A 17,358-nucleotide genomic window follows, 5' to 3' on the forward strand; every position below is an offset into this window, starting at 1 on the left:
CTTGAAAGTAATCTGTGAAGTCAGGAACAGTATTTCTGGTCCTGCTCTTGTTCTCCTATTTTATCTCCCAGCACACAAAGCAAGCCTACCTTGATGATGATTTTTTCTTTCAGCTGGGTTGGTGATGGGAGCTGATCTGCACTGGCTTCAACAGGCTTCATCAAAAGCTGATCCCCAAACACCTCCTTGAACACTTTGGCCATGTGTCGCTGCTGCTCCACACTGCAGTGCTCTTCAATTGACAGAATGACTGGGTATCTTTGGCGGACAAAACCAAGGTGAATGAAGACAATTTCTTTTTGTTACGGCTGGCAAGGCAAGGAAGACAACACCCTCCCTCAGCCCCCAGAGGACAGAAAATATTTAAAGGAAACAAGAAGACAAAAGGAAGATATAGACACAACAAGTAATAACAGATGTGCAATCACAGAGATGCCAGGGTTGGAAGGGACCTGTGAAGGTCCATCTAACCCAAACCCCTTCTTTGGGAAGACCCAGTTCCTAGGTTAGATCAGGTTGTTTAGAACTTTATCCAGCAGAGATTTGAATATCTGCAAGGACAAAGATTCCCTTCAAGCTCTTTGGGCACAGTTGCACTGCTAAAGTACCATTATGTGAAAATTTGTTTCTCCTCTCCTCAAAATCATGTCTGTTTTCCTTCACATGGACTATGAGAAGAGTCTGAAACCATAATGCATATTATGGTTGTCACTAACACAGTGTTCCTGTGATCCACATGGGAAAATACTGCCTCTCTGTGTCCAAGTGGTAACATGGAAAAACAGGACACTGACAGCTTGATTTCTTTCCCGGGTACTGGGTAATATTTTTCATGTTAAGAACGTCTCAGTACAAGTCACAGAAGGGCAGAGATGCAGATCTAAACCCATGTTACCAATTCAGGAGACATGCTATGAGTTTTGTATCTTCTCAGCTAAGACCTCCCCTACAACACAAACACCACCTGACAGACATATTATTTGTCAATTGTACTATTTTTTTAATTTTTGAAAAAGAATTAAGACATACTATTAAGCATTTGAAGTTTCACTTTCAACTTAATAAAAAAAGACCCAAACAAGGAGCTGGAAACCACTTTAGGGTACTATCTTCCTTAGCAATAAATCATTATGCACTGGGACTTTTCCTCAAAACTGCATCTATTAAAGACCCAGAAGTGGCAATAATGAAGACTACTGGAATCCATTAATCTCTGATTACTTTTTTCTCTAGGTTGCAGAAAAATTATGTTCAGAAAGGTCTAAGCATATGAAAACAGGCTGAAGGAAAATCAAGCTTACTCAGATGTAACAAAGGCATGGTCTTTGATTGCCTGCACTACGTCATCAAATTTGATCTTTGTTGTCCGTGTCCATCCATGGTAAATGATGGGTTTCCCATCAGGACCATCCCAGCAATCCACTAGGAAAGACAAGCAGTGGAAAAAATAAGAAAGCAAGTAGTTCTTTAAATGACTCTAGTAAAAAGGATACATAAAAACTCCAGTGTTCATACTGATTCATAGACCTTATTGTTCTAATAAAATAGTCTATCAGATGAATTTCTATCTCTCACAGAGGAAACTGAGTTTACTTAAGTAAGAGCAAGACAAATAAAATACACTACAAAATGTTTCCCCAAGCAATATTATGTGGGAATCTGGAAATAAGAGATTCAGGCAACTATAGTGTCGATCTACTAGTTTACAGTAATTTTCCAGGGATAAAGACACTCTAACAAGTGACAAGTTGAGAGCTTCTGTCTTTTGTTGATTTTAACCCTGAAACTCTAATATGAGATATATTTTGCATTAGTCAAATAAACAACATGAAATTAAAGTGAAAATTCTCAATAAGGAACACAAGCACAGAGCTGAAGACACATACACAATCGATGGAGAACAAATGCACCAAGACATCACCTGATTTACAAGCAAATTAAACAGGATGACAAAAGACACCACATCACAAAAATCTCTGTGCCTTAGGCTTGTCTGTATTACCATGCAGCTAAATAAACTATCTATCTATGCTACACAAGTACTCCAGCTTAAATCCTAAGCTTTCATATAGATTCAAGATTGAATTTTTTTGTAAAGTGAGGAGATTTAGGAAGACTATCTTAAAACTGCCTGAGAACGAGAATCAGAGGAAGTGAATGAGGCATTGGTGAGACATAAGCAAAACAATTTAAGGAATCAGTGTTTTTTATATGACTAACTTCAAATTCAGAAAACAAACAGTTCTTGATTTCAGTTCTTTTTTCTTTCTTGGTAAACAGAGGAAACTACTTGCGCAGACAACATATTATAAACCACTCCACAAGCTCTTTACTCACACTCAATACATCGACATCCCATTCTGAGGCACCTGATGTAAGCTTCTGTAGAGGATTCACTGCGAAGCTGATCTCCTGTCAGGTATCTAAGGAGTAAAAGAAAATGGTAAAAAAAGCAGGGAGTCAGTTTCAACCAATTCTCACTCACTCAGTGATATTTTGCCTCCTGTCATAGAGAATGTATCCTGATTTTTTGTTGTTGTTGGTTTGGTTTGGGTTTTTTTTATACTTCTGATGGAAGAACCAGATTTTGCTCAACGTGATGCTATCAGGTTTTTGAATGGACCAAATTATAGGAGGCTAAAGGCTCAATCTAAATAGCAGACAACTCTGACATCCTTCTAGAGAGCAAACCATGAGCTTTGAAACACGCTTAAACCTCATCATGCTCAGGCATAAGCATGTGGGAGGGATATGGAAGGTATTTAGAGTGATATCACACCTTATACTTCAAAATACACCTGTATGTCATATCCATATCCACTTTATTGCATACCCTGCATTATTTTATTTATCTCTCCTCCCTCCCTTCACACCTTTTTTTCCACTACAATGCTACGTGAGCAAACCCCCTTCATTTGAAGACAGTTCAAACTCATCATCACATACTTTGTACAATTAATGAATTCTGACACGAGCTCAGTGAGGCTACTGGTGCTTGGAAAGAACGGAAGCCCCTTCAGTAACTTAAATTTCTGAAAGCAGAGAGGCTTTTAGAACAGTTTCAACTCAATACTTCTTTTTATTTTTGTAATAGGACTTGGATTTTCTGGCAGCTGAGCTGAGTTGTATCTCAAAACCTCTAAGATCTTATGAGAAGGGGAAAAAGGAGTCCCAGAAACTCCATTTGCAACATTTATACCACACTGTAGGAAGGTTTTACACATCCACACAGCACATTTCTGGCATAATTTACTGTCTCTCTCACATGTGCTACATTTATTTGAACAGGGAAAAACAACACGACTTTTGGTAACTTACGTGTTATGAGAGGAAGAAATCCAGTAGTGGGACAAAGGATTATTCATATCCTGCACTTCTATTGAATCATATTTCTCATCCCAAATACTGTTTTCTTTTGCAAAAAGGTAAGCAAGGAACTACGATACAAAGAGACAGACTGAATTTAAACAATTTTACCATATGAGAATAAAAGAAATCCAGCAATGCAGCAAGAGGGGTCTAGGGGTCTTGCCACCCAGTGAAAATTCTGTGAAAGAAGTCTATGAGAACTACTACAAAGTACCATTATCTCACCTCATCAACAAAGAGGAAAGGTTCAGCAGTTTCTCTCATAGTGTCGTCAATAAACTTTGTCATTCGTTCTCGGACTTTACTGAGATCCTGAGCCCAAGATTCCTTCAGGTAGTTACAATACAGTAGGAAAAAAACTTTAGAAGTGGTATTATTCAGTACAAAAATCAAACAAGGAACAGAGAGATCTACAAATACATACACACTACCTAAGTACATCTATGCATTGACAGGCAGAAAAAAGCTGGCCTCCTTGGACATGCCTTAACTATAATCTCTCTCATTTCTAAGTGCAATCTGAACATCCTTTGAAAACTGTGAAATTGGGAGAAAAAGAAAGTAGCAAGCTTATACAGGAAGTGTAGGTCTCACTTTTCAATCACATTTGTAAACCTGGAGCTCAGCAGTGCCTAGCAAATATTGCACCATTTTTTCCCATGGAGTCTGTGCTAAATAGCATTACAGAAATCCATGAAGACACAGTTCCAATCCCTGCCTTCATCCTTAAGTGCTTGCTGGCACGGGACATCTAACTGGCACCATTCAATAGGAAATTACCTTTGACTGGAATGCAGGCAGGCAGCAATGTGAGAGCTGCAAAAATGGGGCCATGGCCAAGGCATTGCCCCAGTGTGCCTCTGGTGACAGCAGCCACCAGGCCAGGCATTCATCTCTGACTGCACATAGCATTTACTTCTAACCTTGTCTGTTTATCTACATGACTAAGGGGAGGCTTGTTAAAACCTCATTTACTTTGTCCTCCCTCTGGTCCTCTGGTGCACCTTCAGAGGCTTTATACAGGTGAAAAGTAAGAGTTCTTGTGGACTTCAATGGCAACAAAGGAAAAATCTTTCCAAGGCCCAGTATTACAGTGACATCAATCATATTCTATGACACTTCACATTTCTTTTTAATGAGCACAGAATTCTGTGATACAACCCCAAGAAAAAGAGCTCAGTATTTCTGTAACCTTCCCACCTGCTGCTCGTGTAGCAGGAATCTCTGGAAGTCATGGAGGTGAACTGCTGAAGCATCTGGACGGTCAGTATTTCTTTAAAAAAAGAAAAGGAAAGTGAAGCTAAAGAAATAGCAGAGGGTAATCAGATATTACAGCAGAAGATGACATGGATTTGTATCTTGGATTTACAGTACAAAGGTGCTGCCACCAGCAAGAGACTTTTTACAATTTCAGTGGGATTTAGAGTAGGCTTGTAATACTGTATTATCCAATTACTGTGTTTTGAGCCTCCTTGATTCCTGATGTACTTTTGAGAGTGATTCATTGGGAAAAGCACCAAATCTGTACTTGTTGCTTTGAAGCAAATGAGCTGCATTAACTTGACCGGGCTGTTTGTAAGTTTAGTTGAGGTACATGGAAAAACTTCTTTTAAATTATCACAGAGCCACACTTCCACAAGTAATTCCTTCTATGCAATATTTAGATTAACTACTGTGATAGACCAAAATCTTCTGAAAAAGGAGACAAGGTGCACCTGCACCAAGGGAAAGTGATATCACTGATTTGCCTTTTGGGAGTCACAAACATAGCAGCATCTGGTACCAGGAAGGTGCTTATAAATCCGTGCTTTTAAGCAGTCTCACGGTTTAATTAATGACAAGACCCAGAGCTAAGGAAATACTCAGTACACTCAGAGCAGACTTTTTAAGTTACTTCCTTCATCTGTTAGTGTAATATTCAAGAGATAAACTGGTTTAATCCACAAGCAACAGGTTAGCACGGCCTGTGACCTCTTCTTCATGCCATACACATCTTACTTAAACTGTCAAGTCTGTCAAGTGGAAGATGCAGAAACCATCACTGTCAGCATTCAGCTCAGGTCTAGGCAAAGCCTGTGCACCACACCATTCTCCAGACTGAAGCTAAAATATCTGCATCAAATTGTCCTTCCATCGCTCTGTTCAGTTCTTTATAAATTCAGAGGACAGGTAGCTTCAGTCCATACCATTTTTGTAGTCAGAAAGTAAAAAACAATCACCAGGACTTACTTCCAATGTAAGTTCACCTTTCTGAATGCAAAAATATACATGATTTCTTTTCACTTACTAAAACATCAAAACAAAAAAAATAAATAAAATTTAAAAAAAACAGTGAGGTAATTAAAAAACAATCCTGCAACACTACGACCATATGAAAATGTGGAAAAATAATACAAATGAAGAGTCTCACCCAAGAATGAAAACAGAGGAATCCTTTTTGAATTCATCAAGAATCTTAAAACAAACAAAAAACAAACAAACAAAAAAAGAACAAACATAAAAAAGGGAAAAAGAATAAATAATAAAAGAATATCCAATTTTCCATCTAAGTCCATCTAATAATGTCGATTGGTTTGGAAAGGGGGAATAAATGCCTGTCTGCTCTAGAGAAGTTGCATACAAATTGGCAAGACACATTTGTAATTAAATGCATTTAAAAAAACATACTGCCAAGGCTGGCAACTGCACTTCAGGCCTTTCAATGTGAACACAAATCTCAGGCAAAATACTTGCTTAGATAAAGCACCTTATACAAATAGCCAAATTTCGGGGGAGTTTTATTGTTTGATATCCCAGAAAAACTGGAGTTAAGTATCATCCATCATATTTATTCAAGTGAATATAAAACCTAAATGGTTTCTAGCTTGGCACAGCATCATTAGAGATTGCAGGAAACTTATCAATTGACCAAAGCACTTGTAAACAAATTGAGATGTTTCTTTGCAATGATTCACACAGGGCAATAACAAGAGCTTAACAAAGTCAGAGAGGCTCCTTACTGTGTGTTTAATGCTTCAGCTTTCTGCTCAAGCTAATTAACAGGACTTTCATGGCCAAAACTAAAACCACGTCAGTAAATCTAGGGGTTTTTATCACTCCACCATGATTTCAGCATCACTTTTTAACAGCACAAGCTCTATTGGCAGAAAAACAGCACTGACTTTGACTATCGGAGCTTCTAATTTAGCATCTGCAAAATTAAAGTTGAATACACAATAAGAACATAGTCAACACAGACATTCATGCAAGTAATTTCAAATTATGTGTTTTCACACAGTTTTAAAGGGTTCCTAACTTTCAGAGTCACTAAATGTATGCAGTTTCCACCAGCTTCATGAATCCGTACAGTGAACACAAGGAAACAGTAGTCAGGCAGTTGCCCACTTAAATTAGCTAAAATGTAATTCCACTGCATTTATGCCTCCCAAGGACTGTCTGATGGACTGTAATGGACTTACTGCTGGTAATCTGGAATATGGAATTGCTTCTATCATAAAAAAGATCAGCCAAACCTAATGAAAAGACATTCTGCATCCTGAACAAACTCACAAGAAGAATTCTTCCTAAAAACCCCGTATCTCTGCCTATCTCTACTACCAACACACAAGAATCAACATGAATGACTTATTCATCTTCTTAGGCCAATTGCTGATAGTGACTGTTATCTACACATCAGGTACAGCACTGCACCCTTTTTCTGTTACAAGAATGAGGAAAAAAGAAAATAAGTAACAAACAAAAAGATAATCAGCTCTCACTATTATGATGCAGCAGTTGAACAGTATGAAGACCATTTATGAAAAGCTTACCAATTTTTGTTGTTCAAACATGATTTTCTTGTAGAACAAATGAAATTGTTCAAAAGTAAGCTCTTCCTTGTGAGCACCTATTTCCTACAACAGAAAGAAGCGTGCAGTGAATTCCGAATTCCCTGAACTTGCACAGTGAACAAGTTACTCTTACTCCAGTTGGCATTCTCTCATGCATTCTGTTCTACTCCAACTTTGTTAAAAACTTTGTTTTTAACCACTTGGGATTTTTAAATTTATTTATGTTTTTAAGAATAAAAACAAGAAAACAGATGGTTTATGACAGTGCTCCTAGCCCCCATCTTTGGCCTTGCACTTTGTACCCTCACTCCATTTCCACAACTGAGAGAGAAGTAGGGCCTCATTTACTCATTGTTAGCTGGGGAAGCAGAAACAAGAATGTCTGCTTTAGGGGTGGAGAGCTGGAAAGCAGGAAAGGGTGGGGATATTCTAGGTTCCTGTAGGAATGGAATGACCTTCAAAAGTTATTAATATTGGCATTAGTTGGAGAGAAGAGGTTATTATTTGATCATATTTAAAAAAAAAAAATTAAGATAAAATTCATGTAGAAAAAACAGAAAGACAAAATACTTTTCTATGTACTTGCCCAGTACTGGAGCTTAAAACCCAGTGTTGGCTTTGGTCAACCACACAATAGAAAGAAGGAACATCTATGTCTGTATTTTCTTATATCCTCAGATACAGGCAAAGCCAACCAGAGAAATTAATCAATATAATTTATTTAACGGTACATGATATGAATCAAAAATATAGAAAGTGTCCTAAAAAGAAACATCAACACCTATCAGATAATACCAAACGAGTTTAAGTAATCAGGTAATTACCGCAAATTTATCCTTCAAGTACTTCATGCTGCTCACTTTGAAGTTTACTTGGGGAAGGACAGTTTTCAGCTCTCTAAGACTGATACTGGGGGGAAAAAAAGGATAAAAAAAAGATAGCAAAATCACCACAGTTGTGTTGTCTCTAGTCAGCTACTCATATATTTCCTATCAACACAAAAATGTGACTATTGAAACATTTTGGGTAGGGATCATCTCACATACCCATAAACTTCTATAAACTTAACACCTACATGGAAGCAAGCTAGACATGGAGAAACAGGCATTTCAATTAATTTGGACATCCATGTTGGGATGAAAAGAACCGTGTTGCAGAGATATCTATTTCTCTCTCAACAATCAATCAGATCGAGATGATCAGCTCAAATGTAGATGTTTATACATGCTCCGATGAACTGCAGCCTTTCTTCCACTGAAACTGGATTCCAGACACAAAAAACATCATACAAAGGCTGTACCAAACCGATGAGCACAAACAGAAAATAAAAAGCTCCAATTTTCAATACCGTTTTAACCTTTTTCTCCAGATGTTATTCAGTCTGGTACCACTGATTTACAGCAGCAAGGCTCTTCCCTTCAGCAACATCTGAACATGATCTCATCCTCCTCTCCCAACCAAGTCTTCCCTTCCAGTTCCATTTACACAGACCTGCTGATTCTTTTTGCAGAGTTTCAGAATGCCCAGTGATATCCCAGCAACACTTCAAAAACCAAAGTATTCTAGATAACAGCAAGGCAGCAAGTCAAGAGAGCACAACTACAAGACCTGTGAGTCCTATTGCTGAAGCCCACAAAATATTAAAGCAAGCAACAAAACAAGACTGAGGTGCCCTGCCTTGACCTACAGAGCAATTCAGAACCACTAAACCTCTGCAAATCCAGGGTCAGAACAAAGCTGCTTGAAAGCAAGAGAACCAATTAGCACATAGATGAAAGTAACACTCCCATTCTACAGTGTCCATACAAGCAGCTACCCCGTGAGATATTCTCATCTCCATTGTGTAGAGAGAGAAAGAGGCAAAGCAAGAAGGAACTAAGCCAAAGTCCATGCCCAAGCCAGATTAGAACTCAGGAAATTCCTGGCTTTCCGCCTTGTCGCCAGACCTCTGGAAAAAACCACTATTAGAAGCAAGAACGAGCACTCCACTTGTACCCTAAACACCAAGCACAAACAATTTCCTCTGGCCAGATAAGTGCAAGAGAAAACAAACAGCTGGGACTTCATTACCACCAGAAAAAAACTCAACCTGTGGAACAGCACTTGCCTGGAAGCCTAACCTTTACAATTAACCTCCCTAAAAACCACAGCTCTAAACACAACAGAGCTCAGTCCAAACTCCTTTCCTGAATTTTTCTAAGAGCATGAATCATTTAGGAAGAGAAGGAAAAACTACCCTCTCCGCAGTGCAAGTCTCCTTGGTCCCAACCAAACTGCATTGTAGCAGTAGAACAACCCTAAAGCAACAAATGAAACCTCTTCAGCAGACACCTACTGTCAGCCACAGCTGCTCCATCCAAACATTTGCTTTTGTTTTGTGAACCCCCACAACACACCCATTGCAGAGTTAGTTCTCGAAATGCATCAGGAGGTACAAGTCAATATCCAGTAAAGGATGGGACTGTCCCCTTCCCAGCTGTGGCCAGTTTAGGAAACACAGATCTGAAGTGGGGTCTCAGCTCACCCTGCAGAGTGCCACAGGCTGTCTGCACAAGGGTGTGACTTCCTGCAATAACACGGCCTCAGTCGCACAATGAAACACCACACGGCAGTTTGCTTTTGGGAAAAGGTGAACATGAAAGGAAAAGCATGAGCCTTTCTACACTTCAGAAACAAATGCACATTCCAGACAAAGAGAAAAATCATGGTGAAATAGTAACACAGAGGGGAGGAAAGGTTAACATTCTTCTCAGTGTCGTATGATTTCTCGTAACTCTAAGGAGAGGTGTGCAGCTGAATTAATTTTAAAAAAAGGTCTCCTTTGTGTGTAAAAGCTACAAACCCACATCACACATGGACCTGAAAGGAACTACTGAAATTCAAACACATGAAGCCACACTTCACACTGGGAGCTATAACCCACAGGACTTCTTTCACATGAGAAGCACCAGGTTGGAGGTGATTCTTTAACTTTGGTCTGTTCAAATACGTGGCAGAGACAAGCCCATGGCCAGGCCAGTTGCTGGTTCTGGTCTATCTGTGTTAGAGCCTGGTCACTCCAATGCAAACACAGCTCAGCAATGAGGGACGTCCTGGTGGCACAGCTGCACAGGAGAGCTCACAGCAGGTTGCACAGTCCAAGCAGCTCCTACTCGGCTGTGAAAGGGCAAAGGCCTCTACAAAGCAAGCAACCTGAGGTACCTGCACAGCTGCGTTCAACCTCTACAGTAACACACTGCTCACTCATTTTGGCGAAGTAATTCTAGGCTAAAATTTAAAATACTTCGTTTTCATCATTTGTTTCCTCATTATACCACGTATATAAACCTGAGTGAGTGCTATGGACACATGGTGTTTAGCAAGCAAGGGCAAATGCCATTTTCAGGGGTCTCATATTCGACATTTTGGACAATGAATTCTTTATTTTTTTTCATTCCATGTTAGAATCTGAAACAAAAGTTTACTATAAACATCTGAAAAAAGACAGAGCTGCTTACCTATTTTTTCTAGTTTGATCAACAGAATAGATCTGCTTTCTCAGCCAGCTTGTGGAAAGGAGGGAGAAAAAAGAAATAAATCTAAGAATTATAAAGAATATACAGCCAATGAAATTTCAAAATCCACAGACAAAACTCAATAGAAGTACTTAAAAGTCTTAAGATTCATTTCTTTTAGTAAAGCAAAAACATTTCTAGTGCAGCATCTAAGGATCCAGCCAGTTTTTTTAACCACACTTGTAAATATGTACTTTTCTGCTGCATTTTAAAGTCACGTAAACAACACAGGAAGGGGAAGGGTGGGCAGGACAGAAAAGAATGAGTAACCAGAAGCTGTAAAAATGTAAGAGGATAAAGTGAGCCAAAACTTCAGCTAATCTAAACTGGAGTAACTCCATAAAGTCAGTGATTTCTGCCAGATTTATCTTTGAGCTGCTGGCTTAGATATCTGTTAGATGCATAAAAATTAAAAACTAGAGGGAAGGGAGAGGGGTTTAGACAATTTTAAGGAAAATTGTCATCACAGTGCATGTCAGTTTTAGATGCACAGTAAAATACTATTAGTTGCATCAATAGTAACTACGTACATATATACACACAATTTTGACCTAAAGGATGAATGCACTGCTAAGCTGATCTTCAGCCTCAATAGGAATTACTCTTGTCTGACAACATCAGTGTCAAAGCCACAGTTTGGTCAGGGAGCAAGCAAGGGCAGAGCATATCCTCACAACAAGTAACAGCAGTGGCCACAAACAAAAATGCCAGCAGTGATGAAAAGCAATGGGGTATCACTGAAACCTTGTCAACAGAACCGGCAATCTGAGCCTGAGCAGTTTCACGTGCAACATCCTCTGAAGATTAAGGGTGCAGTTTCACCTTCATATGGCTGACATTTGAATTTTCCAAGAAGCCAACACACAAACACCAGGTGTTCTTGTGATCTCATGAAGAGATTTTGTTTTGGGTGCACAGTACAAGGTGAAATACAAGTTCACATTAGTGTATGAAGCAGAGTGTGACTCTAGAGCACGTATGTAGCAAAATAGACATTGAGAATTTCCATGTGATCTTTCAGTGTCATACACTAACTGGAGACTGTTCTTAATGTAACTGGCAAGCACCACTTGCTGCACCTTAAAAATTTCATTCAGATTTTCCACTTTCAATTCCCAGTCTCACTAAGTGAAAACACATCCACGTACCTCTCTGTGATTGCAGGTGTGGGAGCACTCATGACCTCTTGATACAAGATATTCAAGCCACACAACCATTTATCAGTATCATCTTTAGAGTCAGCTGAAAAAAAAAATATACTATGGTAAACACCAAAACAAAATCAACACAAAATCAAGACAGAACTTGCTTATATAAACCCTAGTATACAAAGCTGCTGACTAACCTTCCTCTTTGATAAATTTCATTGCATAACTTCATGTTGCTACTAATAAAGCTAATAAAAAACAGCATAACTTGGGGGTAGGTAAGCTCTGACAAAAAAATACCTCATTTTACAAGATTTCTTATCAGAGCAGGAAAGTTTCAGGATTTCAGCAAAAACACTATAAAACTACTGCTGAGTTCCTGCAGTAACACAATCAAAATTCAATTTCTTATCATCTGTCTCCAAAGCAGCAGAAGTCCAGGGCCTAGATCATAGCAACTTCAAGCACACAGGCAAAAGAACCCAGTACTGCTATAGCATAAAGCTGGTTCATTATATTCCCAGCAACCTACAACAAAATTGCAATATACCGGCTTTGACATAACCACCTCCTATCTACCTTAACCATGCCTCTAAACACAGATTGTTCCAGACTAATCTGAGGCAAGAGGAACAGAAAGGGAGCAATGTACAAAACTGGTGTGGCTTATATAGAACATTTTAATACAAGTTAAAAAAGGCCTAAAATTTCTCACGTGCCTTAGCTAGAAGCCAGGTACATCTTCCTCCCAACCCTGCAAATTAGTAGATCACTGCTCTGTTTTGTTTAAAATTTAGTTTGTCTTTTCATTTCCCAAACCAGAAGAGTCCTTCTCATCATTTATCATGATTGCATTTGATGATTCTTCAACCCAACAGAAGCAAGATGAGGAACTGCCTGCTGGGCACAGCTTTCCCTAGGAAATACCAGCTAAGCTGAAAGAACCTTGCATGAGATGTGATCATTAAAGCCCTCAGCTGGGCAAAGTCCATTTGATTTAGCAGGCTGGCTCCAAAATTGCATGAAGGCATTCTTCAATTAAACCAGCTCTAAAAAATTATTTTCACACAAGAGCTGAGATCTTTTAACAGCCTTCAAAGCAAACCAGTTTCTCAAAAGGTGAAGATTACATTTCATTTAAACTTTCAAACAATGCTCTATCCCCCAAGGATGAAGCCGGAGCCCAGTCTCAGCTCCCCATGGAAATGTTTTTCAATTAGTTACAATTTCGGAAAGAACATCCACTACCACTGCCAAACCAATTCTTCTTCCAAGACAATTGTGCCCTTTATAATAGTTACCATTCCCTTCAACTAACAATTCTTTTATATTGTTTTAAGAACCCATGACAAAGCCCTTCCACAAGGAAAAGGATTTCCCCCTTAATTGAAAGTTATATCATGTTGTTCTGCAGTTCAGCATTACAGCAACATCTCATGGTACCAAGTGTTTCCAAAGTATTGGCAAAGGTGTGCTTTGAGAACTGCCATGGGGGAGGGACTGGGGGGGCTGTCAGAGGAAATCCAGATGAAGTCTCTGGTACAACTGCACGTAAACACAGCCTCTTACTCAAAATTTTCACAGACTTCAGTCAACAATGGTAAAACTTATTTAAAGTTTAAAACCTCTAAGGACGGATTAATCACAAGCAGTCTTTCATTTTGAAAGCATTCAACTGCAAAAAATTTGTCTTCTAATACTGCAATCTGTAGGAAATTCATTCCATAAATAATAAAAAAAATAAAAGCTCTCAGCATTAAAACACTTAAAAAGCACTCCCCTTTTCTCACATTAAGATTTTCCAATTAATAGTTTAAATGGATAAGCACATTCCCGGTCAGGACAGAAAGAACTACGTTTCCAAGTAAATTGTCTGTATGGTTCTAAACCAACACCATTACAAACATTTTATAAAAGAAATCTCTTTGTAAATTCCACTAGTTTGAAACTGTATTCAGCCTGTACTGTAAGAATTTATATCCCTTTTTATTTCAAAATCTTTGGGCTTGTGACCCTGGATAATCTTGCCTGAAGTAAAAAGTGCCCCAACCCTTTCTATAGATACAGAATACAAATTCCTTTTGTTTCACACAGATCTCTTCATTTTCAATTTATCACCTTCCAATTCTATTTATGGTCCCATAGTACTTATTTAGAAGAGGTTTAGTATTATCAGGTGACATGCACACAAATAACTCAAACTAGAACTTCATTTTTCCAAATTAGTCTGCAATTGCTCATAGGTGATAGAAAAATTTCTCTGATACAGCTGCAGTCTCTAACTTTTTATGACTATTGTTTCCAAAACCATTTTGGCCAGACTGAAAGTGTCAGGACAATATTCTGGCCACAGTGAATAGCTGTCTTTAAAGAGGGCAATGTCACCTCTGCTCTTCAGTGCTGAAAATCTTACTGGAGATAGTTAACCAGCAAGTCTACCCTGCTAGAAAAGATCAGAAACGACACTCACACGACACACCATTTGAAAGTGAAACATTCCAAATGCAGCAGGTCACAGACAAGAAAACTGAATAAAAGGTCTGTCTCCAGATTTTAAGCATCTGGTGCACTCCTGAACCGTAGAAGTTAAAACCACAGTATTCTGTGCATTCCTGTTCCATCAATGTGTTTGACTTGTTCAATCAGTAGCTTTAAAGAAGAAAGGAAGAAGATAAAAGTACCTGCTAAACTTAAGGTGTTGAGGACAAACTGGGTACCATAAAAAATAGTAAAGCAGTGTTCTTCTCTCTGCCTTGCTTTGCAACGTTCAAAGTCCTTTGAATTCTTTCCCGGGCGAATTTCTTTTATTTCCATTAGATCCACTGAAAGGAAACAACATTCAGTCAGTACAAGCACAGAGCCTGAAATGGTAAGATGGATAACTCAAAGTATGCACATACATATTAAAAAAATATATATATATTTTTATATATATATAAATATAAAAACTTGCAGATCTGTATTGCAAAGGAAATGCAAATTGCACCAGCTTGCAATCCATAAATCCACAAGTAAATAGTAACAGACAATAGTAGAAAAGGTCCAGAAGAAGAAAAATAACCTGTCATATTTTTATTATTTCACTGTCACTGATTATCCATGGACAGCATGCATACACATGGCCCTTTGGGTCACAGAAAATGTGATTTCAAAAATAGCATTGACTCTAAGAAAGTAATTTCCAATTGCCATGACAATAGAACCTATGATTCTACCTTACCTACCTAAAAGTTACATATATCTTAGATAGCCAGCCAACCCTGTCAGCTAGTGCAATCACTGGTACTTTCAAGAAAAATATTTGCAGTAAGAATATAAAGAGAAAATCAAACTTAATAATTAAAATGTGAGTTTTCTCACAGTCAGCTCTGGAGAGATCTGTGTTATTTAACATAACCTGTTGTATCACTTTCACCTCGCTGCTCTCCAGAGAACACAGGTATGCACTGGAGCACAGCAGAATGGGAATGCTGGACAAGCACACACTTTCCCAAGTCAGCTCCCTTTTTTCAAACCCTTGCTACAGGGCCTGCAGAACAGGAGTGAGACAGCACTGAAACAGAAATATGTGTGCTCTCAAGATAAGATACTTATTAGAAAACTGAGGAAGTGGTTTTGCTCTGCCTGTGGACCAGAGACATAAACAGCTCTTTCCACTTCTGGACAGTCTTGACTTACGAGCTACAGAATGAAGAGTGAAGAAAAATATTTCATGGCTGCTCTTGAAATGTGTTTATCAGACCTAGCAAGATTCAAGGAAAACAGCTGAGGATTTCTGTCCATGCACTTAAGAATGCCACAATATAAACCCCCTGTTTTAAATGAGCACCTCATCAGTAATAGAAGACCATTAGTAACATAATGAAACAGCAGCTCTGCTGCAGCGGAGGGTGAGCTGAACAATGGTAAAGCTTCCACCTGTGTAATGTTGCATTTCTACAATGCCAACATGGATAGACAAACAGGGAAGTTCAGCAAGAAAATCCTGATAATTAATTCATCTTGGAACTTCTTATTCTCTGCAAAGTATCCCAGGCCAAACTTCTACCAGAAACTCCTTTCTCATAGTGATTAAACAACTTAACACTGCGAAAATGAGACCTCAAAGGTTAACCTGAACTAATCATAGGATACTAATCAAAATTTTTTTTTAGATTAATTTTTCCAAGCATCATTATTCTCAGGGTAGAGATTTTAATGTCTCAGCCTCCCTCTCAAACCATGAAAACATCTCCTAAGATCTGCATATCTGATTGGTCAAGACCCCTAAATTTAGATGCAAACTTCTAAAATAAATTCATGTTGTGCCTATAAATGACCAGGAACCAAAAGCCCTTAATAGTGACTCTGATCCCCTTACCATTCAGAGTGTCACTTAGATCCCTAAAGATGTATTTAAATTAACATCCTAAACGTCACCATCTGAAAAAGTTGATCTTAACCCACCAATTTACATTAATATCAGCAGAGAAGAATCAGAATGCAGAGATAGAAAGTACCCAAATAGAGAGGGGAGGAGATTGCAAGGCTGCAGTAAATGGCATGGGACCGCACACCAGGCTGGCTCATTCTAGCCATTGGCAAGTGCCACCCCAGCCACCTCTTCTGCTTTCCCTTCACCCAACAAATCCCTGCTGAAAAACACAGTTTTAACTTCAAAGTGAATCACACCTTTCCTTTCAGACTCCTATAAATCCACAGACATGAACAACAGAACAAAAGGCCCTCTCAAAGTACAAACTATCAGCAGCGATAAAAGAGATTTCACAACCTGCACTGCTGTTGTCATTTCCAGGGGCTCTTACCTCACACTGACCTGTGAAATAAGCACACAAACTTACCCAATGTCTCCCCTCAGTTACATGCACTCACTACAGTCCTTCTCCTTGCATTACAGCCTTTCAACCCCGCCATCCCCTTCTCCTGCATGAACCTATGTGTATATACATAGAAGCACAAGGATTTTTGTATGCACAGACATATTATGGCTTTTCCAACTGTTTTTTCAGAAAGAGTTTCACTATACCCTAATTGCTAAACATTCAGTAAACAAACGAATGGTTCAGCAAGAGAACAAAATTGGGTGAGAGAAGGAAGAAAACCTCAAATTCAAAATTTAACATCCCTGTTCTTTTCAGGCAACATATTCTATACAACCTACAAAATTCAGGCAAGACATCATTATGTTTGCTTAGAAAATAAAAGAAACAGGTACAAAACACAGGTTTTATTAAACATTCTTTAGATTTTTATAGAAATAAAGATATAACACATTATTATAGTTTCAGAAAATGAATGGAAACTACCTGTATGTATTTTAATGACATTTCGTAATGTTGGTTAGGATGTATTACTCTACATTGTTGAAAGAAAAAACAATGTAGAGAATCAAAGGGAGAAAAGAGAAATATAAACACCAAGCATTAATTCTGGTCTTGCTCTAAGCTCTGTGTCCTC

The 17,358-nt window shown here is 38.5% G+C and overlaps 1 protein-coding gene across 3 annotated transcripts in view; it reads right to left on the reverse strand.

The window, feature by feature from the left end:
• The window catches only part of PLCG2 (phospholipase C gamma 2), a 56,921-nt gene that overhangs the window by 25,916 nt on the left and 13,647 nt on the right, over positions 1–17,358 (reverse strand). For 2 of the 3 annotated variants that reach the window (XM_032121823.1, XM_032121824.1), the window contains exons 3-14: positions 14,583–14,723; positions 11,902–11,995; positions 10,697–10,744; positions 8,024–8,108; positions 7,179–7,262; positions 5,780–5,823; positions 4,570–4,642; positions 3,595–3,696; positions 3,319–3,437; positions 2,338–2,423; positions 1,302–1,422; positions 90–258 (exon numbers count right to left, since the gene is read on the reverse strand). In XM_032121823.1, the coding sequence (XP_031977714.1) occupies positions 90–258; positions 1,302–1,422; positions 2,338–2,423; positions 3,319–3,437; positions 3,595–3,696; positions 4,570–4,642; positions 5,780–5,823; positions 7,179–7,262; positions 8,024–8,108; positions 10,697–10,744; positions 11,902–11,995; positions 14,583–14,723 (1,166 nt within the window). Of the gene's footprint in view, positions 1–89; positions 259–1,301; positions 1,423–2,337; positions 2,424–3,318; positions 3,438–3,594; positions 3,697–4,569; positions 4,643–5,779; positions 5,824–7,178; positions 7,263–8,023; positions 8,109–10,696; positions 10,745–11,901; positions 11,996–14,582; positions 14,724–17,358 lie in introns of those variants that run through there. The other variant, XM_032121825.1, reaches the window with a different exon arrangement.

This window comes from Corvus moneduloides, chromosome 12 (assembly GCF_009650955.1).
Source record: "Corvus moneduloides isolate bCorMon1 chromosome 12, bCorMon1.pri, whole genome shotgun sequence".
Taxonomy (NCBI): domain Eukaryota; kingdom Metazoa; phylum Chordata; class Aves; order Passeriformes; family Corvidae; genus Corvus; species Corvus moneduloides.